This window comes from Telopea speciosissima, chromosome 7, assembly GCF_018873765.1.
Source record: "Telopea speciosissima isolate NSW1024214 ecotype Mountain lineage chromosome 7, Tspe_v1, whole genome shotgun sequence".
In the NCBI taxonomy this organism is placed as follows: Eukaryota; Viridiplantae; Streptophyta; class Magnoliopsida; order Proteales; family Proteaceae; genus Telopea; species Telopea speciosissima.
In genome coordinates, this window is record NC_057922.1 from 12,246,182 (window position 1) to 12,271,837 (window position 25,656).

Below are 25,656 nucleotides of genomic sequence, written 5' to 3' on the forward strand. Positions count from 1 at the left end.
CGGGCCAAACCTACGGTTCGACTCCCTTACATACACCGAAACCGTTTGACATACGCTGAAACAAAATTCTTTCTCTTGCCTTGCAAGAAAGAGTGAAGACTGAAAAGTGAATTCCTCTCTCTCTCTCTCTCAACCTTCCTTTCTCCCAATCTTGCAAACCCGTTGAAGAACAAAGAAGAGAGAAGGAACATGGATCCGAAGCTCACTGAGGTGGCTCAGTTGTTCGAGCGATTCAAGGCTGCTTTTGTGAGAAACGATCTCGATACATGCTCACATCTCCTGTCCCAGCTCAAGGTAACGCTCCCCACTTTCTTTGTCTGGATAATAGACTTATCTTCTTGTTAATGCCTTTTGTTTCTCGGAAACCCTAATTGTTGCCACACTTGCATTATGTTTCATGATTGAGCTTGGTGGCGTTCGGCTCGGTCAACTTGTTCAATGGAAGATTCTTAGATTTGAGAAACTTATAGAATGCATTTGTTCTTTTGGGTTTTTAATAAGTAAATATAGTGAAAGACAAAGCCTTAGGTCAAGGATTAATTTCAGTGGAGAATGAATTTTAGATAAATTTTGGATTTTATCAGTTCCCGTTTGGTTTCCTCGGGAATGACTGGGTTGATTGTTTGAAATTGAAACTAAATTTGCTTTTAATATCTCTTGGTTTTGAAGATATTGGTAATGTATATCATGGAATTCAAGTTAATTTTATATTAGACGTCGTAATTGAAGGATCTGAGGAATTTGGAGGTTGAGCTTATAACTATGGGTTAGGAAATATAAAACATGGAGGAAAGGTTAATGTGAAATTATGGCGAGAATACACGGGTAAATTGATGCAGTACTGAGTCAAAATCAACCTTTGTTGAGTCAAAATGGTAATTTCATCTTGACAGCCTTTGACAATTGTTGAGAGATTTCTGTAATCCGCCACAACGAAGATATGAAGCAAACTCCCTTCCCCTCCCCCCAGGGTGGTCTGTGCCAAGTTGTTAAATCACCATGCTGGATATGTTTGTGTAATTATTATCATATCACTAGGGCTGTTGCAAGTTTGGATCATCATGCTGAACTTATTCTCATATCTACACGCTGTGCCAAGTTTAGATCTCCATTCTAGATCTGTAAGTGTATTTGATATTATATTGATAAGTAGGTAGGATTTAAAAGGGGCAGAGGCAAAAGGACAATAGTGAAAGTATTCATAACCCCCTCCCCCCCCCCCTCCCAAAAGAATGAAAAACAAAAACAAGAAAAAAAAACCACGATGAGAAAAAGTATGGGGGCAATTTACCTGCATGGCTGCAAATGAGCAACTGAAATGATAGAATATTTCCATACAAGAAGGAAAGCAAAAAAGTCATTCACACTGCACAAACCCTTGGTACAACTCTACAAGTTGTCACTTCCTTAACTAGATATTCTGCAACATCATCTTCCTTTTTCATGAGCTGGAAAGAGATATTAGGGATTGAGCTTCTCCAATAATTGATGCAGATCAACTAGCAGGTACCTGGTCCAAATTCTTGGTTTATTCAAACCCATTGATTTCTGCCCCAAAGAGAGCTATGGGCAGCCTGTCATGAAGGGTTTAGTTTCCAGAATTGAACAGATATCGTTCAGCTCAATTGGGAGGAGATTTCGTGATCAAGTGGGCCCCACAGCCAACTAGCTAGTGAATACAAATTGAAGACTCAATTGCCATACGTGGAGGACTCCTACAGCTGTTATAATAAGTTATATTGCATAGGTTTCTATTGGGATTTGTATCTGTTTTGGTTTTATTAGTTAATTTATATGTAATCGGAAATTAGAAGGTTAGTTAGATTTAATTTCCTATGTAGATTAGGAATTTAATTGGGTTTTCTTTAAATATATTTTAATAGCCATTAGCTAGGAACAATTGAGATAATGAATATTTGAAGTTTTCTTCATGAAGCTGTGTGATTCAGTTGAGGGTTGAGATGCCTTGAGAGGGTGGGATACCTATGGCTGAGAGGCCCAGGCGAGAGTGAGAAGCTCAATTTAAACCTACCTTTCTTTATTAGTTGATTTGGTTGTGAAAAATCTGTGTCCTGAATCTAACGCAATCTGAGATCCATTTGAAGATCTGATTGTGGTTGCTATCCTTGTTCAATTGCTGAGAAGTGCCACTGCTGATATCTTAGTGATCCTGCTGTGGAATTAGTTCCTAGTTGGGAATTGATTCTACATTAATAATGTGCAAAATCTCCAAGCCTCCCAACTTATCACCTTTGCCCCTATATTGTCTGCTGCATCATTCCACTGGAGAAATTGGGGAATCTCCTATTTCCATGTCATAGGAGAAGAAGGTGAAATTGAAGAAATGCTGTCTACTTGAACCACATTTTTTTTTGATATTCAGGTCTCTAGAATGCATATATTATCGAATTTTCCTTTCAGGATTTCGAATTTATTGATAAAATAAGCTAATGTGTTGCTGAGGTTAAAAATGGCTGGTCACTTTAACACTAAATGTCCAAGTGAAAAACAGGCTTTACTTCAAGAATAATGCTACTCCAAGAACAATTGAGCTGTGGCATGGTTTTATTTCTACTTAGATAAGATTTTCTAGCAAAGGGAAGGATGTATGATTGGAACCAAGGAAAAACACTCCAATCAAGTTTTATGTATATCAAGGGTTTAGCCTTGTAGAGTTCCTTTGACTAGCAGAATGCTTTTGACTAAGGGAGGATGTTTAGATGATGGATGATGTAAATATGAAATGAAGGCGGCAAAATGAAGTCGGGAATGATGCATGTGACAATATAGATCTAATGATGGTGCAAGTCTTTTGACTAGAATTATTTTAACATTCCAGATATTGGTAAGATTGGTACGTTCTATGTATTTTGCGAGTGCGTGGTGATGCAGTTCGATGTTGGGTTTAGTAGGGATAATTTTTGTAATTTGATTTTTATTTATTATTTTCCTTTTTCTTTTAGAGTTTACTATCGATAGTGTTAGTGGGAGTTAGAGTCCAAAGTAGATTCAAAGTCTATTTCAGAGTTGATTAGGGGTTAGATTCAAAGTCTATTCAGTTATAGAATAGTATTAGGATTTCTTCTGTTTAATCTTACATAACAGCATGTAAGCCATGATTCTCAGTTGGATTTTTTGAATGAAATTGAATGAAGGTGCCTCCTCTGATTTTCTCTCCCTCTGCTCAGGTACAGTTCCTGCTCTTCTTCTTTCCTTTTTTATTCTCCTTCTCTCCTTGTTCTTCCTCTTCTTATATTTCAGTTTACTTTATACCGACACTGTTACTCTGTTTCTGAGTGGTAGCGTCAGCCCCACATTATTGGGTTGATCACCTTCGTGCGTTGTCTTCTCCCACCTGAACTTTGGTTCCTTGCTAGTTATCCTCTGAGTGATTCTGCAGCTGATCTTTGGTGGCAGAACATTACATGGTCTGTATAAATCGAAACCTGCAAACCAGGTTGCTTCAAAACCACCGTCATACTTAGTTTCAGTCATTAAACTATATTATGTTGCTTGACCTTTTTGATGCTGGTTGAATTGATTCCATAGCTCTACAGCATAGTTGTCAAGGTGTTGCCTAGGCGGCGCCTTGGTCGCCTAGTTGGTTTCGCCTTGATTTTGGACCCTCTCCAACGCCTTGGGACGCCTAGGCGCCGTGGCAACTATGTTCTACAGGTTAGGAATCCCTGCCTGAAATTTCATGTGGATTGGATAGCTATTGACAAGGATACTTCATCTTAAATCAGCTTGGGTTCTCCACTGGTTGTTCATATCATGAGGAAGAATAAGCCAGGAGGTCACTTCTTTCTATTGGCTACTAAAAGCAATTTTACAGTATTTACACACTACCCCTCCACTTCAAAGTTGCTTCTGTTTCATCCCATGCTTGTTTTAACTTCTGAAATAGTAATTCTAGATATATCCCAGCTATTGATTACTTACTTTTAGAGACCTGTTTTCCTTCGGAAATTATGGGTTTTCCACTGAGCCTCTAGTTCGAGTTATCTACTATTTTTTGTGGGCCCAAAGTGATCCAATTTGAGGGTTTCGGAACTCGAGATCGCATCATGTGGATTACAAAGTGAAATTTTTTAACCTTAATTATTAATGGGGGGAGTGGAGAGAATTAGCCTTGAAGAAATGGACAAACTAAAATTAGAGACATACTGTCATCTCACTTTCCATTGGTCTTGCATTGGTAAATTAAAATGCTCTTAATGTGGTTTGTCGTTGAGCGTCAGTACATTACGGAAGGAAACGATTACATTAAGCAAGAAGAGGAAGAAAAATTGCGCGTAGGCCTGGAGAAAATTGGGAACCAAGGCCAATACTAAGCATAACTCATGCATAATGATGATTAATTCTTTATGGAATAAAGTCAAGATTTTTTTTGGTGGATATTGAATATACATTGAGAAATAGAATGAAAGTCTTACATAACTTAGTTAAACCATCTCCTACTGCTGTATTAATTCTTGATTAAAACGGATATTCATTGGTGTAGCTTGGGCCTTTTCTTTTTCCCCTAAGAATACATTGGCTGAGCTTTAATGACATAGACAAGTATGACGTACATGGCTGCAATCTTTTCAAAGAGGGAAAATTTATTTTTGCACTTGCTTCCACTTGTAGGTTATTATTTTCACAAGTTTATGTTGTTTTCTTCTCCCAGTTTTGGTGTTTAGAAATTCCTCTAAAAGAGTTTTGCTTTCTCTAATACCTGCGTCTTTAATAAACAATCTCGCTTTCAGGTCTTGTTGACAGGATTTAAGAGCCTCCCACCATTGTTTGAAGATTCACTGAACGCCATTCACGAGTTGACTTTAGCAAGTAACATTCTTAACTTGAGCTGTAACTCGACCATGTCTTTCTGTTGTGTTTGTTTCATTACAATTTCCTAATGGGTATGGAGAAAATGCTGTTGGTTGTGGAAGTCTTACGTTTAATCCTGTCTTTAGAGTTGCATATAAATAAGGAAACTCCAAGCTAAAAGCCAATAATTATAAGCCTTACATGTTATTTGTAATTTGAAAATTTACATTATTATGTAGTAGACTGTTTGTGATTGAAAGAAAAATTTGGTTAAGAAAGTCCTAGCATGCTCTTTTTTTAATCCTCCAACTATAATAAGTTGGGAAAGAAAAATCTGTATCTTATTTTAAGGCCAACAATCCAAAAATAAATAAATGAAGAAATTCTCTTTCTTAATGCATCAGTTAACAGATTACTCTTTCTTAAGACAATCTAAAATCACCAAAAAGTCACAGCTTTCAGATGGTCCTAGTTGCTTCTTTGTCTTTCTATTTTACATTAATCTCCCTCCTAGATTTAAATTGTTTGCAGTCAGTCTCACCAAGATTTGTATTGGTGTTCTGGTTGTCTTATTCTGTGACATTTGTTCGATTAAACAGAATTGGGTCCTTGGTTTTGGGACCAGTTATGAATTGGTTTTCATGTAAGTATTTAACTTTCAGTCTAGTTATGATGGACTGGCCATAATTTTTTTTTTAATTGAGTCTTAGGTTGGTCTAAGTATCCGATAAAGCAAATTACTTAATTCGAATTCAAATAAGAATTGCTGCCGGTCATCCAGCAATAGAGATTTCCCTATTTTTAGGTTTCTATTTTATTCTTCTTAATGTCTGAATTTTCTGCATTTCTGTTTTCACTTTTCTTTTTTTTTTTTTGGGTGCATGAATAACAACCTTATTGATTAAACTTAAGATCCAAGCAGTAACCCCTTAACAAAGCGAAGCTTTTATTGATGATCTTTAAGAATACAATGCATAAACTCTTGCAAAGGATAAAAAGCCTGCAAAACCATTTGGTTCTAATGACCCTTTGCTTGACCATGAGATCTTCAATATCACTAACTCATCTAGATTCTAGAGCTTCCATCGGAACAAGCTATTCACTTGGCTACCAAGTACTTTATGATTTGCCCTCAGAAGATGTGATACAAGCAAGAACTGTGGCTGAATTACCATCTGTTAGAATGTTCCTGAAACCTTCCAATATGGCAAAATTCCAAACCCATTCTCAAAATTAAGAGCTCAGCCCTCATAGAATCCCCCTCTCATATAGGGCCTGAATAGACATTTACTACAGCAACCGAAACTGATTTGGTCACACACTCACACCTCCTAGTCCAGAAGGACCCGGATTTTCAGTTACCCTGCCATTAACCGTCAACCATGCAGTCATCCTTGTTCAATTACTTTTTCCAACACCAATGTCAAAACCTTAGGATTCCTACATTATAGCCTAGGGCCAGCATAGTGCCCTAATGCTCCATTGCTTCCAGCTTGGAGACTTCTTCCCTTTCTACTGCAGTCATCTTAATAAAATCTGAAAATGAAGCAGAAAAATCCAGTAGGAATTTAGACTGAGAAGCTAATGGGATTTCTAATCGGCAAATCACTGGCTAAATATACTTAAGGAATGAAGAGGTAGGACAGAGTGTTGTTGATGTAGACCAAAACCTGAAGAAGAAGAGGCCAAGACACTGTTCACGTGAACAGTGTCACAGCCCCTTAGTGTGAATATTACTAGAAGATTGTGGGGGCAGAATAGTCTTTTATTTATTAGAGATTCAAGTTTTTAAGTGAAGGGGATATTTGTCTCTTTGGGTTTAAAGTATTTAAAGGCTGCTGGTTAGAATCGATGGAGCTCTCTATTCTAAGGTGGGGACCACCAACTAAAGGAGCCGGCAGCATCACTCAACACCCAAGATGGGGCCCACAAGAGGCAATGCATCGGCTGGAGATTTAGAAGATTCTTTTGAAGACTTGAAGATTATATCTAGTTTCTATTTTTGAGTCAATCCTAGTTACTATTTTCTTAGTTTCTATTTTTTCTTGTAACTTGAGGTGCAAGCATAACCCTCTACATATTATGTAAAGGCTGTAGAAGCCTCCCCACGGTTTGATTATGATGAATGAAAGTTATTTTCCTGCTGCAAGCATGGTTATTCTCAAATTTGATTGCGGAGCTTGAAGGACAAAGGGCCTGGCTGAGAGAGCCGAAACCTAAGGGCTGAAGGAGCCTTGCTGGGAGAGCTAAATCCATCTATCCCAACCCCTCCATTATCACCTTTTTCTAATCTCTGTCATCTCCATCGAGCCAAGGTTGCAGTGGTCCTTCCTCTGCCCAGAAAACCAATCGGGTGTTGCTGCTGCTGTTGCTGGAGACATCCTTTATTCATTGTGGTTACTGCTACTGAGTGTACCTTCGATTGGGGCTGTTGCTGCATCTCTGCAACTTTCTAGTTCCATAACACCTCCAATTCTCCACCAACCCTGCTGGGTTTTGAAGCACTGTTTTCCCCCTTTCATTCCCTCTACTCGATTGTCACTTCCACAGTCCCACCTCATTCTACAGCCTGAAACTCCCAAATTCTACAAACCTTCTATTTTCATTCCACCCCCATAACTTCACTTCTACCCATCAGAATTTCATCAAACTTGCAGCAGAGCCCTCTCTCCATGGATCCTACCCTCGATCCAAGTCTGATCACCATCACATGGCTGGATTGGCCTGCAGAGAATTACTTTCTATTTTGGGAGTTGCTGTCATATCTTCCAGCTCAACCATCAGAATCAATTGAAACTTTCAGCAATGTTTCTGCCCTATACAAGCATCATTCGATCCAAAGCTGGGAGAATTCCTTTGGCTGGTTTGGTTGATTTCATATACTTTCTAATTCAGCCTCTTGTTTCCATTTTGGATTTGTGGGTTTATCGATCCTACTGTAGACTGGTTCTTAGCTGAACCTCTTCTACATTAGTTGTGCTACCAGAACACACACACCCACAGAGTCTCACACTTTAAGGAGGAAGAGTACACATGCTCAAGTGAGAAGAGAAAGAATACATGAGTGAAGACAGAGAAGAGCACGATGGAATGAATGGAATGTTGGGCACCCCTCTATTTATAAAGGGGAAGTACCCTTTCAGATACGCCTGGTGGAGATTTATTCATTTGGATAAGATTCCAAATCAAGGGTTCTGGACACACCTCTTTATACAAGCATGTCTCTACGTATAGACATGTCTCTTGAAGAGACACCTATCTATATACACGTATAGACATGTGCCATACCTCTCCACGTGTGTAGATTTCTCTAGATGTTTCTAGAAAACATTTGCCCACATGTAGATGTAGAGGTACATGTACATCTCTACAACTTATAGACACATCTCCAGACCACCTATAAATACAAGAAGGCCAGCCAACAAAAAGGAAAGACACGCATGCACTGCACTGGTGCTCACATCTCCACAGCATGACTGGTTGGCTTGGCTTGGTTTGGTTTGGTGTGTGCAAGAAAATAAACCCTGAATCCCGGAGACAAGAGAGTGTAGAGAGCCTTTCCTCCATGCATCCCTACCCACGTAGTTCTTATTTCTACATATTAAACTCTCTACCCTCTCTCCGATATCCAATCTGATGTGGGACTAAAGAGTTTCCCCCAACATAGCCTTTTGCTAAAGCAAACGTCGGAAGTTTTTTTTCCCGGTAAACAAATGTTGGGGGTTGTGAGTTCGACACTTGTAGGGGGCGAAAACGAAGGTAAATTAAAAGAGGTATTTTTGACACTATATTTTGAAATCATTTAATACTAATGAGTTAACTTGAAAGCAAACCTGAAACTGAAAATTCTAGTAGAACAATATAGCTGCAGGAATTAAGTTCAAGAATTGTGGCCTGGAATTGCTTGAATGATGGAGAAGAGAGAGTAAAGGAAAGTAGATAAAAAGAGGTTTGGAATCCCACCAAAGTCCCAGTCAGAATCCACTGAGTGTCATCACTCCTGAATCCACAGAAGTATGACCTTAAATCCACAGAACCAGATTAGCAACTGAGCTTCTTTATTATAAAAACGATTGAAAAGGGGGGAGGGATGCTGCAGACCTTACATTTAAAAGAGGGGGGGGGGGAATGCTGTGGACCTTACACTTATTTGTAATGTTGTAAAACCCAAACATGATTTGCATAGAAAGGCTGAAGTCAATCCTGGACAAAAAGGAAAGAAAACCAAAAACAATAACTGACTAGAACTCCCTCCAATCGACCAGCTAATTGGGAAGTCCTATACCAATTAGGATTCTGACAAAATATGAAATCAGACCCAAAACAGGACTGAACTTATCAATTTCTAATCCAGCCAGACTAAGTCACTAAGGACAACTAATCATGAGCAAAACAAGAAAAGAAAACCAAAACAAAGCTCCATAAGAGATTTGGAATTCCTAGAGAGACTAGGAATTCTGGAAAATCCAGAACTGCAGGCTTTCAGATTCTGGTATTTTCTTCTTCTTCCTCTGGTACATGGCTTCTGCATCAGCTGCAGATTGAGAAATATTAGAAAGCAGTCAAAGCACACGAATCTGGTCAAGTGCTGATTAGAATCTGTGGAGCAAGTCTGTATGTTATCTCAGAAAACAGAGCAAACAAACTCTAGTCGATGGCTTTATTCCAGTAACAGATTCGGCCTGCAGAATTGGAGCTAAATCTGATAACAGAATAGTGAAATCTAGTACAGTCCTAGAGCTACTAAGGGGTGTGAGTAGCAGTCCAGAATGGCTCAACAAAACTGTTGCAGGCAACAGAGAAGTGAGTAGATCTGACCTGGTGTTTGGGAATGTATAGAACATAAAAGAAACACGATAACTGACCAGAAATCCACTTAGATCCAGGCTAAGACGCCATCAAAGCCTCTTCACTTATAATCCACCAAAGCAATCACTGAATCCACATGTAATTCAGAAAACTGAACTAAACATATTTCTCAAATCAATGGGGGGAGGCCTATGGCCTTTACATCTACTTGAATAGTGAGCTAACCCTAAATAGGGTAGTATCATGACTGAATTACAGATAGCTTATACAAAATAAATAACAAAAAATTGCAGTTCAGTGGGGGGGGGGGGGGTGGAAAGATAAACCATCGACCAGCCATTGACAGAGCCCTATTTCTCTAAATGACTGACTCTAGAGATGAGATAAGCTGGATTTCTAACATCAGACCTAATCTAGCCAAAGATACAACCATAGTTGTCACGGCGTCACGGCGATCCAAGTCGGTGGAAGGGTGTCACGTCGATATATTGACATGTCGCCCGCCATGGTGTTGCCATGGCGAGCATGTCGACCATGTTTAATTTTTTATTTTCTGTATTTTTAATGTCATTTAGTATGCTATAATATATGTCCTATAACATCAAAAATCAACATGAAAGTGTACTACACTACTACTAATATACTATGCCACTATGGTTTAATTCATGAAAGTGTAACTAATATCCATTAGTGTAAATGAAAGTATGAAAAATTGAAAATATAGATTAACCTATCAAATAATTGAAAGCAATAGTAAAAATCAAATGATAGGCTAACCTGTTTACTGAAGCTTGATAGCAATAGTCTTTCTTTAGTGTATGTGATTTGGAGCAAAGCATCTAAGCTATTAAATGGTTTAAAAAAAAAAAATTTTAATCTAACTTTTATATGTACAAATATCGACCGATATGCCAACATATCGTGATATGGCGTCCATGGCGACGCCATGGAAGCCATATCGAACGATATATTGACATCCACCATGGCGTAGCTCGATATGCCCCCTCTCCCAGCGCCAGGACGCCATGGCGACGCCATGACAACTATGGATACAACAGCAAACTCAGCCTTATCCCAACTTAATGGGGTCGGCTACATGGATCCAAACAAAACAAAGTAAGGAAAAATGAGTTCTGACCAAAAAAGGGCAAGAGAAGAGAAATGAAGAATGGAAAATTCCAAATTAAAGATGGAAATAAATAGATAGAGAAATGAAAGATGAAAGATTAGTAAGAGGAAAGAGGCACAACCCAGCATGTCAGGAGAATCTCAGCTAAATGGGGTCTGCTACATAGATCCTTGCCCTCCAATAGGCTCTAATCCAGCCAAAGATAAGATACAGTAATAACAAAAGTGAAATAGAAAAGAACTACTGAGTTTCCTATTCAATCCCATCAACTGGCCTGGCTTGGAGCGCCCTAAGAGCTTAAAATGCTGAAGTATCCCAAATGGGATAGAATACTAAAGTGTCATAACTGAACTGAACACTGAGCAATGTCCTATCGATAGAGGGCTGCTGGACTGCCTTATCAACAGCAATTGCCTGCTACTTCCTTCCCTTCTCTGATCTGCAGCACATCTCAAACCTCAACTTTCTTCCAGTTTGTTTTACTTTTACTCCCTGGAGAAGCACCGTAGTCCATTTTAAACCCTTCACCTAAATGCCCCAATCTGCATTCTAGCTAAAACCTAATCACATAACCTGCTGCAGTTTTCTTCACGAATTCTTATCTTCTTTCCTTTTCCGTGTCAAACCTCACTGTTTGAACATTGAGTTGAAACTGGAAACTGGAAACTGGACTCTCCCTTACATTGCTCTTTTTAATTAAACTCAGGTTTCACCAATAGCTGGCTGTTTTAAGCAAGGCCCTACATTCTGAGCATATGATGCTGGTTGTTGCAGCAAAAGTGTGTTTTAATTTGTCTGGTTCTTGAAGAATAAAGCTGATATGCCCCCCACCCCCGCGGGTGTCTCTATCTTTCTGCTCCACTGGGGAAGTGTAGATGGGGTGAGGGGGTACACTCAGTTTCTACTTGAGAGTATGCGTTATATAAAATCTGAAACTATTACTTTTCCCTCCCCCATCTCTGTTTGTTTTTTTGTTTTTTTTTTGTTTCAACATAACGACACTGTCGATTTAAAGATGGTTATGGGTGAATCCGGGTCCCACTTCCCCCGCCCCCCTCTTCTAAGGTGGTCCAAACAAAAGGAATGTTGCTTTGTTTGATTGTAAATGCTTAGGTTTCCAATATGAAGGCGTGGACTCAAACCTGGGTAACCACTTTATGCAAAAAATGCCTAATGTTAGGACCAATCCATTCCACCCCTCCTGAGACCCTACAAATGCGGGATGCACTGGTTGTGGCTGAGTGCACTTATATTTCTGAAATTGGGGTGGTTGGTTGGGCTGGACTCGGTTGATTGTGGTTGGCTTACCAGGTGGCTACTCTTATTTTTGCTGTAACTTTTAGTTTTCTGTTGTCCCATCTCTAACATGTCACCATATTTTTTAAAGTTGCAGATAATTCCTAATCCATTCTCTCAGTTAATTGCTCTAGCTGTGATAATTTTCAGGAGATATATATGAACATGCTGTAGTTCTTAGTGTGAAGACAGAAGACCAAGATGCTTTTGAGAGGGACTTCTTTCAGCTTAAGCCTTACTATACAGATACTGGGTAACTTTCTAGTGACTTGAGGAAACAGCAATGAAAGTTCATCATATACAGTTTTAGTTTTTATTGCAAACTTAATTTGCAAATGGATGTTTGAAAAGTTTATTATAATCAAATACTCTTAAGTCTAAAATTTGAAAGTTTTCCTTATACGTGTCTTTGTCTTTTGCGGGAACAGTGGCCACCTCCAGCCATCGCCTCAGGAGTATCCAATCTTGGGCCTTAACCTTCTTAGGCTCCTTGTGCAGAATAGAATAGCAGAATTTCATACAGAACTAGAACTGCTTTCACCTGTTGCTCTGGAAAATCCTTGTATTAAACATGCTGTGGAATTGGAACAATCCTTCATGGAAGGGGCTTACAACCGTGTATTGAGTGCCAGGCAGACTGTTCCACATGAGACTTATGTTTATTTCATGGATCTCCTTGCGAAGACAGTCAGGTAATATGTTGAAATATGATGGTGGCTATCAGAATTTGAGGAAATGTAAGCAGAAACCAATAACATTTTTACATTGCAATTGGAGTTTTGGTATGATATCCCAGTCTATTTTATTTGTTAAAACTCGAGGTGCAAAAATTCAGACAAATCCAGGTCATCGTTATACAATACGTCATTCCATTGGCTTTTTATTTGTCATATTCAAATGTTTCAAAAAAAAGAGATACCATTTCAGCTTGTCCAAATTATCAAATCCAGACCATGACCTGGTTTCTAATTCAGAGGAGCTATCCCTGCCTCCTTGTTTGTTCTAGGATTTTGGGCAACATATTCTTATCTGAACCCAGTTTTCATGGGGTTGGACATGATCGGTGGGACAGGTCAGTCAAAATTATGCCACCCCTAATCAAGGCTTGTGGTCTGAGTGTGTACAGAGTGCAAGCATGATGTTGGATATGGTCTATTGACCCATCAATGCAGGATCCCCTTTAACTTGTGGCAACCCTACTAGTAAAATGTTATTTCTAACCCTACCATGTGCACTATTTCTAGGTACCTTGATCTTCTCATAGAAGTTCGAAAGCTGGATTTGGAGCTTTTATTGAATGTCTTTTTTTGTGTCTTTAAACCTTTTTTTGTCACCTGCAGAGATGAAATAGCTGGGTGTAGTGAGAAGGCGTATGATTATCTCTCAATTAGTGATGCCAAGCAAATGTTGATGTTCTCATCTGAGCACGAGTTACTTGAATATATCAAAGAGGTAGATCTAGTAGCATTTTGATTCACGTATTGTGTTCCTTGTACTTTCTTTGCTTCTGTTATGTTGATCATGCAAATTAAAACTGAAGTTTACTTGAGGTGCCAACTATGGTTTTAGAGATCAGCCAAATCATCCAATTTACATCAGGAATTCAGGATAGGATCAATCCAGTCCATTATACCTAGTGGAGCAGCCGATCCAGTAGTACTATTAGGCTTTGTTCACTGGTTGTATGATTGATGAGTTGGTATTGGTTGGGGGTTCAACCTCCAATAGCAACCCATAAAATCCTTGGACTTACTAGAAGTGATGCTGTTCGCTGAGTAATCGGTATCTTTTTCCTTTGTTAAACATGCACTGATGGGTTCGGTGTCATGACTTGAATAATGTAGTTTGTCATAGATCTTGTCAGGTGCAAAGATAGATACTACTAGTGCAGAAATGGCTTGAGTTCAAGTTGGTATCCTTCCCATCTGAAGCCTATATGGGAATAATTTATTCCTTTCAGGTCATTGATTGAACTGATCATGGGTCATAGTAATTCGGGTTTGTAAGACTCAAATCCAACGACCAATGTATTATATATATATCCAATGTCAGCCTTTGCGGAACCTTACTCTCTTTCTTAATCAGCTCCCACATGTTAATGCAAAAATCAGAACCCCTAAATCTGATTTGAATTAAGGTGATGGGCTCTGTTAGTTTTATGAAAATACTAAGAGGGCGGAAGAGTTGCCAATATAGGGATAACATAAGTTGATAGAACTGCTACAAGGAAATTAAAATCTCAAAGAAAAAGATCAGATATAATAGCAGACAGTGTGATAAACAATGACCAAAATTGAAGGTAATGAACAAGATCTCCGAGAGCAGATGGGAATTTGTAACAGAAAGATAAACTGCTAGTTTTAGACAATAAATAGTATAGCAGAATTTCTGTAAAATAGATTGATGTAAACTAAAACAGAACTGAATTGCAGAAAATGATTCTTAATCTGATATGTTAATAAACAGATGCTGAAACTCACAGAGAACTGGGATTGGACATGTTAGAAGAATAGAAGATAAGGCAAGGATTCCAGCCTAGGCTCTAGAGTGTCAATAGATTTGAGGAAATTCATCCTCATGTGGAACCACTGAATACACACAGAGCATGTTGATAAACTAGCACTATATTCATAAAAATGTATGCCTCCAAGGACAAAGGTACACCTATATATATCAATCCAATACAGCTCAAAAGTAGAAATTTCAACCCTAGATTCAACATCTAAGTCAAATAGGACTCTAAAACAGAAACTAAAACGAATGAGAAACTAGACTCTAAAATTCGTGTTCCAGACTGCTACCCATAATATAGGCTAAGGGTGTCAATCAGTTCGGTTTTGGTTACTCGGTTCGGTTCAAGATAAAAAACGCAGTGACCAAAAACTGAACTGAGAATAGGAATGCATTTTTCAAAACCAAAACGAACAGATTCGGTTCAGTTTGGCTTCGGTTTTTATTTGATCCTTATTCGGTTTAGGTCTTATTTTAGGTGTTTGGGATAACTTTTCACATCTTCACGAACAAAAAAAACCCTTATCTGTTAGGGTCATAATCCATCAAACTTTTTCCAAACATAAAAAGACAGAATTTTTCATCCATATTAAAAGAATATAATTTTACTTGGTTCCTTATTCGGTTAAAAAAAAGGTAATTCGGTTCGGTTCAACGGTTTAAGTCATGAAACTGAAACTGAACTGAACCGAGAAAGACTCTAGCCTTTGAAATCAAAATTGAACCGATTTCCTTTCGGTTTTAAATGGCCAGTGTTGTTTTTGGTTTCGGTTTTAAATTGACACCCTTAATATTATAGGCTCATTAAAGAAGCCTACTGCATTGTGAACCCATCAGACTAGAAGCCCAATATATGTGTAATCTATCCCAAATACTTATTTTGACTGAAATGAACTCTTCTCAATGATTTTAGTACATGTAATTATTGATTGACTAGATTCATTCCTTATTGAAAGTAGTAGACCTAAATTTGGTTATGATTCTTTCATTTTAGAGTGTACGAGTCAATGTCTTGTCAGATCTTGGTCGACTATCTTATTTAAATTGAATTTCTAGATTCATTTTGCCCCTTCCTATCAGCCCTTTATAGTATTTCCCGACATTCATAATTGATGTCACTTTCGTCAGCAGTTGTATTTTTAGTGGTCCATTTTTCTATGCTTTTATCGTTTAGAACTTAAAATTTGAGTAAAATTACCAACAAGTGCATGATGATGAAAAGGTTTGTATATTGGGGTTTCTCTTCATTTGTTCTTTAAAAGATAAGGTTTTGTCCCTTCATCTTTTGTTCTTTTTCTTGGCGGAACAGGTCCGCTAATTTTTTTGGCAGACAAGTTTGGTATGAGTGGTTGTTCATAGGCAATCTTGGTACTTGCACTCTTATCATACTGTGGAGTATGGATCCTCCTATGAGGTTTGGCCTTTTGGCCAGCGTTGTTGTTGTACTTTTCCTTGCATAGTAGTTATTCTTAGGCAATAAAATTATATATATATATAGGGAAATTTACGAAACACCCCCTGAAAATGGGTCGAAACTCAGATCACCCCCTATATTAGAGCCCAATACTCAGATTACACCCTACCGTTAGTGATCCACCGTTAAGTGATGAAGTCAGCTACTTAAATATTTTTTAAAACCCTAGACTACCCTTGTGCAACGTAAAGTTACAATATTACCCTTCTAGAGAAAACCCCCAAATTCGAATGTTTTCCTCTTCGTTCTTCACTCTCTTCCTAAATGACCTGCAACTCCAAAACTGAAGTTCGCCGGAGTGAAGAAAGATAACGAATTTGAAACATGGCTTGCCGAGATTAAAGTCAAAAGTGATTTTTAATCTGATTCATCGCAGGCACCTACGGTTGGATGCTAATAAACACCGTCGCGACAACATTCTTCCAGATTCCCTAACTGAGCTCTGCAACCTACAGTTTCTCAAAGCTAAGGGCTTCCCCTGCAACCCACCACTACCGACTTGCAACCCTCCACTACCGACCTGCAACCCTAAACTGATTTTGTTTACCCTCTCAATTACCCTCTCAAAACCCATGAATGTCAATGAACAGAAAAACTGAAATGGATTTCAAATCCTTTGTAAGTTCTTTTTTATGGATTTCATAAAAAAAAAATTCTTTTTTTCTGGAAATGCAAAATGCAGAGATATAAAAGGATATAATGAGGAGGATTGCAGAGATTAAAGGGTAACTGCCGATTCGATTTCTCTCCATTGTCCCATTTCTATTACCAACTCCAACTAGAGAAAACCAAGAAAAGCCAAAGCCCTGCAAAAACTCCCATTTATTCTTTCTTCTCCCTGATCGCACAAACCAAATTTTAGAAGCCCTTAAAATGATGAAGACAATCACATGAGAAATCAGAAAACCCATAACCGTTTCCAAAACCAACAGAACAAACTCCCAACCCAAAAATTGCAGAAATCGAAATCGGCAGAACCAAAACCCTAGAACCTTCTCGTTTTGGGTTTTCCATTTTAAATCTCAGGAATTAAATTTTGTGAATTTTTCTTTAAATTTCCATCTCTCATGGCAGTGCCTTCTTTTGATTTTCTTCAGTAAATCAAATCTTAGTTTTAATAACCACAGAGCCCTCTGTTATTAACTTTTTCAGCATAAAGTTCCACACTGTTCTTCGGGAACTTAAATCGTTTCTGAACAACTGAAGCAAGTTCCTTGGTTCTTATGCTCTTCTCACCTAGAACGTTCTGGGTACGAGTAGCCCTAATGATGATTTTTGTGTGCATAGGCGTAGCTCTGACATCAACACCAGAGTAGCCATCCTCGGCAAGCTCTCTGGTGAGAACCTCGTTGAGCTCCGCGAAGAAAACTCCATCGGCAACGAACTTACACTTTTTGCTCATCTGAGTCACCATTCTAGGAGGAATTGTGCGATTTTCGTTTCCAAATGAAGCAACAAAAGGGCGCAGGATTTCTTTTTAGCTTCTCTTCGCGGGGTTATTGAAACCCTAAGTAAAGAGAAGCAGCGGCGGCGGTGGTGGCGGTGCTGCCAGCGGAGTTGCAGGGAAGGGGTGGGGTATCTTAGGTTGAAGATGAAGGAAGGGTAGTATTGTAAATTAAATTCTAATGTTTTAGTACAAGGCTAAAATAGTCCTTTTACAACAATAATTAACAGCAGACTAACACCGTTACTGTAGAGGGGGTGATCTGAGTTACAACCCATTTTCAGGGGGTGTTTCGTAAATTTCCCATATATATATATATATATATATATATATATTAGGGTATTTGCTGTTAGGGCTAGTAGTGCAGTTACCCATAAAAATCTCTCATCTTTTTTTGAATTGAAAAAATTGCCGTTTATTATTATTTTTGTTTAATATCCAGTCTTACATTTGTCCGACCCCATTTAGTTGGAATAAGGCTGAGTTGTTGTATCCACAGGCTTACATTATTTGATTCTCTAATATTTGTTATTCTTAAATAATAGATGGAGCTAGGAGGATTTGACCATTTGGAAGCCATAGGTTGAATAGACTCCTGTCACTCCTCTTCGCCCATGAGTTATGCACCTGCAAAGATACAACCATTGGTCCATTATTACTTATTTCACCATCTTGAATCAATCCGCTCAGGAAGGAGGACATGAATCTTTCAATTGCTTTCTCCTAAAATTCAATTACCTTACATGTAGCGTTGCTCTGACCATGATGATTATTGCCTGAAATGGCTTATCTTGGAGTACCGTTCAGCTTCCAATGTTTCAAACGCCTGGGTGTGTCAGGAATTTTGACGCCATTAATAATTATCTAAAAAACAAAAGAAAAAATAGGAATCCCATATGCCGTCTTGACATTTTTCTTCTGGGCCCTCCAATCATTAAATGAAGAGGGGGGGCAAGATGTTTGGCATTTTGGATGTCCCAAATGCCATTGCGGACTGTCCCAACGTCCCATGAAACTAATGCGGCCAGGGGATAGCCCTTGAGAGAAAATAAGGTAACCAACTTGGCATCCTTAAAAGTGCAAAATTTTGCACCATCTTATTCTGCTTGAAATTTATTTATTTTGTCTCATTGTCACCACAGATTTACGTTAGGTTGGTGTTGCATTTTGTTGTTATGCTGACACTTTTACATCAAAGTATGTCTTCACTTCTGCCATTATCTTATCCATTAGCATCACACATTATCTCCATGTTTGTTTCATGGAGAGTATAAGAATGGAACGTTTTTCTCTGCCTCTTTATTGGTTGGTTGGGTGACAGAAACAGCTTGATCACAACCAAGCTGACCAAAAACAATGGCTTGGATTCTTGAAGCCTCCAACATGCATTACTTTTGTTGGCATATCTTCATTACAATGTTCTCCAAAAAAAAAAAAAAGCCTTGCATTAAAATGGGACTCCTCCAAAGATATGCAGAGTCTGATGTTTGATGAGGTTGACTATCTGATCAAATCATATTATCTGTTGTGTGCAGGAGCATCCTGAGTGGGAGATAAAGAATGGGTTTGTGTTTTTCCAGAAGGCAAAGGATTCTGCCCCTTGCAAGGAAATACCATCGCTGCAGCTTATCAATCAAACACTCAGTTATGCCAGAGAACTGGAGCGGATAGTATGAAAGTTATTGAGTCCATGGTATACTATGCTCCCTTCAGAGAACAACCTATATCAATATTTGAGCCCCTGTCACCGATGGAAGTTTATCACATTTTTCATGCTTTGCTTTTATTCAATTGTATTTGGAGTTTCTTGACTATAAAGCTTAAGATGATCAAAAGAGGGAAAACTGTTGGATTGGCAGTTGCATTCTAATTGGTTTCTTCAACTTGAATTCCTAGTCTTTCTAGCTCTCTGTTTTCTCTCAATACAACTGGTATCCTCTCTTTTAACATTTTGGGACCATGCTTGTTCTATCTATTTATGCCCTCATTTGGTACATATACAATTTCCTGTCAATTCCCATTATATGGCCAGTATTTATCTAAACATTGTCCCAAATTCTGTGCCTTACAGACTGTTCTTGGGAAATCGGTGTTGCTTTCTGAAATTTAACAGTGGTCAGAATCAATGTTTTGGATCGTCTGGTTGGACTGGCTCGACAAAGGTCTGACCGCTGATCAAAAGTTTAATTACTTGGCAGATGCATACTGGAGTACTGCAAATCTCAATGATGCTTACATGGGCTGGCTACTCTGCTATTGTAGGTTAACAACCAAAGTTGGTAGGGAAAAGCAGTTACGATGATATTATCAAAATTACAGCAAAACAGGGGCCACCATGATTAGCTGGTGTTGGGATTTCTTACTATTTATGCAAACTGAAAACTAACAGGGCAGTCTAATATCTGCTGCACTACTTTGCGTTTTACGAAGGCAGTGTTTGGTATGCATTCTTGGAATGCATTATCAGATGATCAAAACTGTTGTTTTAATTGCCCGAGAATGCGAAATCGACCTAGAATGCATACCAAACACTGCTTAAGTATTGAGATTCTACAGTAATCAAGTTTTGCCTAGCCTGCATTATAAAGATCAATCTACACGTCACTTCTAAGGACCTGATGTATGCATGGAACCCAGGTGGGACATAATAATATTACACTATTACCTGTGTACGTTTTTATGCCTGAAGGGTTTTTTTTGTTTTTAACAAAGTAGAGAAAGATAGGAAAACTTAACTTTTTCTTTGAATGTGACTGGGTTGGAATCAATGCAGTTGTTTTACTAATTGCATTTGCTGCAGACAGCTTCAAAAGAGGATAAATAAGGGAGCCTTCGTGATCGTCTTCATGCTTAATGCTCTGTTTGCTTGTGTTCCTTACTGATCTTATGCAAGTTAACTTGCTAGACTTTTGTGGCACCAGTGACCTGATGGCTAAGTCAAATGAGTCGATGAGGGAACACAAGTGGATGAATTGTGAAACAGGGTTAGACACCTGATTTAATTCAGAACTCACCATGAATTAATTGATTCTGAAATCTTTCTGATCTGCCATTACCTTTTACTTCTTTCTTTTCTTTTTTTTTAAATCTTTTTAATTGTGGGATGCATATGTAGTTAACATTTCAATTTGCTATGATTCTATTAAGTAGTGGTTGGATTCTAATTACCATGTTTTAATATGATTGATCTGTGCCCACTGTGATCAATTGAATGACAACCAACACATGGCTTCATCTCTTTTCTGGTTTTTTCTTTTGCTGCTGGTGGAATTTGGATCCTCTACTACCAAGCTGTCAAGACATGGCAAGACATGCAATGACTGCCTTACCCCTGCCCGAGCGCCACATACTAAAATATTGCTTACAACATCTAATGCAAGATGATACGGTATACAATGTATCAAAAGTTCATTTGTAAATGGGAGAGATACCAAAAGCAGTGTACGTGTAGTGTGATTCTTCTTTAGGGAGTAGAGATTTTGGTCTAGTGGATGCAACTCAAGCGGAATATGCCTCGTGATAAAACACCATACTTAAAATTCGGTGGGAAAATGAAACTTCTTAAAAAAAACATGAGTGGTTAAAATACTAGGAAAAATACCAAAAACGAGTGAACCGTCAACAATGTTTACAATACTTCAAACCACCAATATTATACATTTAGTTAAAATATGAGCTTACGACTCATGACATAAGTCATGTGATGAATACCCTAGTTATGTGAGATGAGATTCTTAAAATTAGGTCCAAAGGGTAAATTGTTTAGTAGTACTATTATGGATTCATCCTGATTAGATAGGAAAATAATATTCACCGCAATGAAAGGAGGATAGGTTTTTAGAACTCTTAATCAGTCATAGCTCTTGAAAGGGGGGAGGGTTGTGTATTAATTGTGGTGCATATTATAGATTGATCTAAGTGGGTGTAGAAGATGAAGCCGCTTCCAATGAAGATTTCAAGGGTGAATTCACTAACATCCATGACACTGAGATACAGACAAGATAAGATAAAAATATCCACACATTAGAGAAGAAAAGACCTAGGAGTCGAATGATAGGATGTGATTGGTAAGTATTAGTGTATATTTGTACACCTCATCATTCTTATATTGTAATCCTTGATTGATGTAGTTTCCTTATTGATAGAGAGTAGAATTAGGCATGTAATTGTATATTTATACGCATAATTTGGAATTCTCATTCCTAACAGTAAGTTAATCAACTATACCAATAAGAAAAGATTCAAGAAATTTATTTTCACCTGTACACTCTAGCATGACATATTAATTCTAATGTTGATTCAAGTAGGAAAGTCATTTACAACGTGTCCTACTAATTTTTATGTCCTCAATTTGTCAATTTTCTACTTGATCAATATTTTTGAATCTTGTGTGGGAGGATTGTTGTCTTTAGAAGTTTTTTTTTTCTTAAAATATAAATATATATATATATATATATTTAACACACTTTTTCTATGGATTGATTTATTTTTTTTAAGGGAAAATATCATCCCCCTCCCTACTAAGTTTGCCTAATATCAATTCAGTACTCAAGTTTTGAAAACTATCCTCCCCCTCCCCTACTTTATAAAGTTACTATCAACCGCGCCCTAAATATGTAACGCTGTTAAAAAAAACATATGTAAAGACAAAATTACCCCTCTTTTTGCCCCCACTCACCCATAATTATTTGAAAATTAAAACTGTATTTTCAATTCTACCCTTTTCATCATCTTCAACCTAAAATACCTCTTTCTTTCCTTCTCCACCGCCAGAAGCAGCACCACCACCGCCACCACTATTGCCGCCGCCTCCTCTTCCTCCTGCACCGCCAACACCACCACCACCGTCATCGTGGATGGTGATATACGAGGGTCTAACCACCTGCCAATGAAACTCAAATTTGATATTAAACAATTAATGGCCAAACAGAAAGCTCATATTTAAGGATCCCAAAAGACGGTTTCATGAGAACTTGCACCAGAAACCGGAAACACCTTCTATAGATCAAGCTCATTCCATGGTTTTTGATTGATTTCTGAAATTATCAATTATCTGTCTAGTAGTTTTTTCTTCATACGTTGTGTGATTATTGCCCTCCAAGGACACCTACTTTGATCCAGTTTTGTGGCCCATCTGGGCTGTGGTCTGTTGGCAATAAGAAATCTCCATCTCAGTCTGGTAGTACCCTGTTTTTTTGGCCTATTTCTCTTAAGAACAAAAATACATTTCAGAAATTCACAGGTGCATAGTTGAACCAATTGTATAAGAGTCTTGATTCAAGACCAAATGACAAGAACTTCTAAGTTACCGAACTGCTATAGAAAACCATGCCTCACCTAAAACCCCTTCCTGAAACACTCATTACTAGCTTAAACTCCTACCTGAAACACCTCCTTGAAACCCCCATTATTGAACTGTCGATTTTTGAAACCCCGTTACTAGCTTCAAACCCCACCTGAAACATCTCCTTGAAACCCCCATTACTGCGCTGCTGATTCTTGAAACCCCAAAGGGTATCGGCAGCACACTTCACCGAAACAGCTCCTCTCCCTGAACCCATACTTGCCAATCCACCTCCCTGAAACTCCGTGCTCGCATCCCACCTGACCTTGCGGGTCCATGGTGACCTGCAAATTCGGGAACTAAAAATAAAGTTGTTTCAGATGCGTTACGGGTGTTTGACTGAATAGAGCTTGAAGAAGACGAGAACTCCTCTCTTGTCAATGATGATATTTGTTTAAAAAACAAAAGAAACCCCCTGTTTTAGTCTTTCATATGCGCAACAGGGGTCTCGGATGGGTTCTTTCATGGGCTATTTCTTGGCCAGCTCTGGCATTAAATGAACAACAACAGAGGTGGGAGTGAGGCCGTGAGGGAGGGACAAGGATAAGTGGCGGGGGTGGGGAGTTGCAGAGGGCAGAGAGTGAGTACCTTCTGATCGTCGACGATTTTAGGTTAGGAGGTTGCAAGAAAAGGGATTGTAGGAGGAGGAAGGAGGGTAAAAGGGGTACCTACGGTTAGGGTTTAGTGAAGCGGAGAGGAAGAGATGGAGGAACTCCATTTTTGTTCTCGCCGGAGTTTGCAGGAGAAGGGGTTGGAGGAAGAGGAGGAAGAAGAAGAAGAAGAAGAAGAAAGAAGAAGGGTAAAAGGGTCTTAGGTAAATTGTCAATGGCGGAAATAAAAAAAGAAGAAGACCCCTTTTGGAGGGGTAAAAATGGAATTAAAATAAATTAAAGGTAATTTGGGGTTTTAGGTAAATTGGACCTGTCCACGTCATGGCAGTTTTTAAGGGTTAGGGTATGATTGATAGAATCTTTATAAAGTAGAAGAGGGAGTTATCATTTTTTAAAACTTGGGTACTAAGTTGATATTAAACAAACTAAATTTAGAGGGGAGGGGATGATATTTTCCCTTTTTTAATCCAAATTGTAACTCACAAGTGCATGCATACTGTTACCTTTCTCTCATGCATGTTTTTAAGTTGGTGGAAGATAAGCGGACGAGTGGATATTTTCCGCTGAAATCAAGATAAAGTTTCCTAAGAGGCTAAGAGCAATGTTTTTTGGAAGCAATTTTCTGTCCGAAAGTGTGATCTATGCCATCATTCTCATGTGTCTATCTCTCTCCTCTTTAAAATAAGGGGGCAGAGGTGTCTTTTCACATGGGGAGGAGAGGGATAGGCTCATAGAAGTGCTAGCGTAGGCCACACTCTCGGGCAGAGATCTTTTTCCAATGTTTTTTTGGTCTTATGACATTTGGAAGGAGCCAATCCGACTTGCCTAGGCGATTGACCAGAGAATTGTAGTTACTAAGTAAAAAAAAATGAAATAGTCTTCTAGCTTTATATGATTCTGTAAACCATTCTTACCTTAGTTAGGTTCACGTTCATGTACATAAACGGCTCACAGATGGAGTCCACCCTACCTTGTGGAACCCACATGGAGTGGATTCCATCTGAGTGATTGTGAGCCGTTATCGTACATGATTGTGAGAGCCCAACTCTTGAATAGGGCAATACCAATGGATCATTAATTTGATACACTTGCCATGGCAAGATTTTAGTGGGACCAAGATCCTCTGTAGTACTGTCGGGTATGCGGTGCACATTTTGCGGTACAGCAAAAGTCACGTGACACACATGGCACATGTAGCCTCTGCTGTGCCGCAGGATATGCACCTCACATCCTGCGGTATTGCAGAGGATTTTTATCTATGCCGCATAACTTTGTACCGGTTCTGTTGCAAAGTTGCACGTACCCGAGACCGATGTGTTTCTTTATTTCTAAGTTCCACTACTAACGGCGAAGCTCTCCTCATTCCCTCGATCCGACAATTCTCATTTCAACCAATCAAATTCAAGACTGACACATCCAACGGTTATAACATCAAAACCAACTAAATACCAGGATCGCTTACTTATCCAACGGCCACCTCAACATTTTCGCACCTATATAAATCGAAACCAGACTATTCTAACTCCAGAATCACAGAAAGACATAAAACTTTCGTGTTGCAGATAGAGAGCGAAAGCCAGAGCAAGAGAAAATGTCAGGAAGAGGCAAGGGAGGTAAAGGATTGGGAAAGGGAGGAGCGAAGAGGCATCGTAAGGTGCTGAGAGATAACATTCAGGGCATCACCAAACCTGCTATTCGTCGTCTCGCGAGGCGTGGAGGTGTCAAACGTATCAGTGGCTTGATCTATGAAGAGACCCGTGGAGTTCTCAAGATCTTTCTCGAGAACGTTATACGTGATGCAGTTACTTACACGGAGCATGCTCGCAGGAAGACGGTGACCGCCATGGATGTGGTTTATGCTCTCAAGAGGCAAGGCAGGACTCTGTACGGGTTTGGGGGTTAGGTTTGTTATTAAAATTAGGGTTTCATCTAGTTGGTGTAAATTGTTCTCTCATAGTTTAGGTATAGATTTAGGTATTGGGGCTATGGTTTCATGTGGATGTCTTGTGGGCTTTAATTTTAGCTCTGATTCTGTTTGTGTTTCCATATTTTGGTTAGTTGCAGAAATAAATGTGAATCTCTCGGATTTCTTATCAGGAAAGTAGCCAAATTAATTAAAGATTTTCTTATTTTCTGATAAATTTGTTGTTTTTTCGTCTTCTTTCCGCTTTGATGCCCTAATTTGCAAAATCATGCCCTATCGAAAACAGAGTGAATAGGGCTATA

General features: G+C 38.7%; 2 protein-coding genes across 3 annotated transcripts; both read left to right on the forward strand.

Moving 5' to 3' along the window:
* Window positions 1-70: 70 nt before the first annotated feature.
* Window positions 71-19,420, forward strand: LOC122667798 (26S proteasome non-ATPase regulatory subunit 8 homolog A-like). 2 transcript variants are annotated; one of them, XM_043864228.1, is made up of 7 exons: window positions 71-294; window positions 4,752-4,830; window positions 12,197-12,299; window positions 12,475-12,738; window positions 13,387-13,498; window positions 18,781-18,834; window positions 19,011-19,189. In XM_043864228.1, the coding sequence occupies exons 1-6, from the start codon at window positions 190-192 to the stop codon at window positions 18,805-18,807; spliced, it is 690 nt and encodes a 229-aa protein (XP_043720163.1). In that variant the 5' UTR covers window positions 71-189; the 3' UTR covers window positions 18,808-18,834; window positions 19,011-19,189. The 2 variants fall into 2 exon arrangements, with proteins under 2 accessions (XP_043720163.1, XP_043720162.1); XM_043864227.1 differs by lacking the exon at window positions 18,781-18,834 and having other exon boundaries at window positions 76-294; window positions 19,011-19,420.
* Window positions 19,421-24,996: 5,576 nt separating this feature from the next.
* On the forward strand, window positions 24,997-25,430 carry LOC122666581 (histone H4). The gene has a single exon (XM_043862593.1). The coding sequence runs from the start codon at window positions 25,022-25,024 to the stop codon at window positions 25,331-25,333; it is 312 nt and encodes a 103-aa protein (XP_043718528.1). The 5' UTR covers window positions 24,997-25,021; the 3' UTR covers window positions 25,334-25,430.
* Window positions 25,431-25,656: the final 226 nt, after the last annotated feature.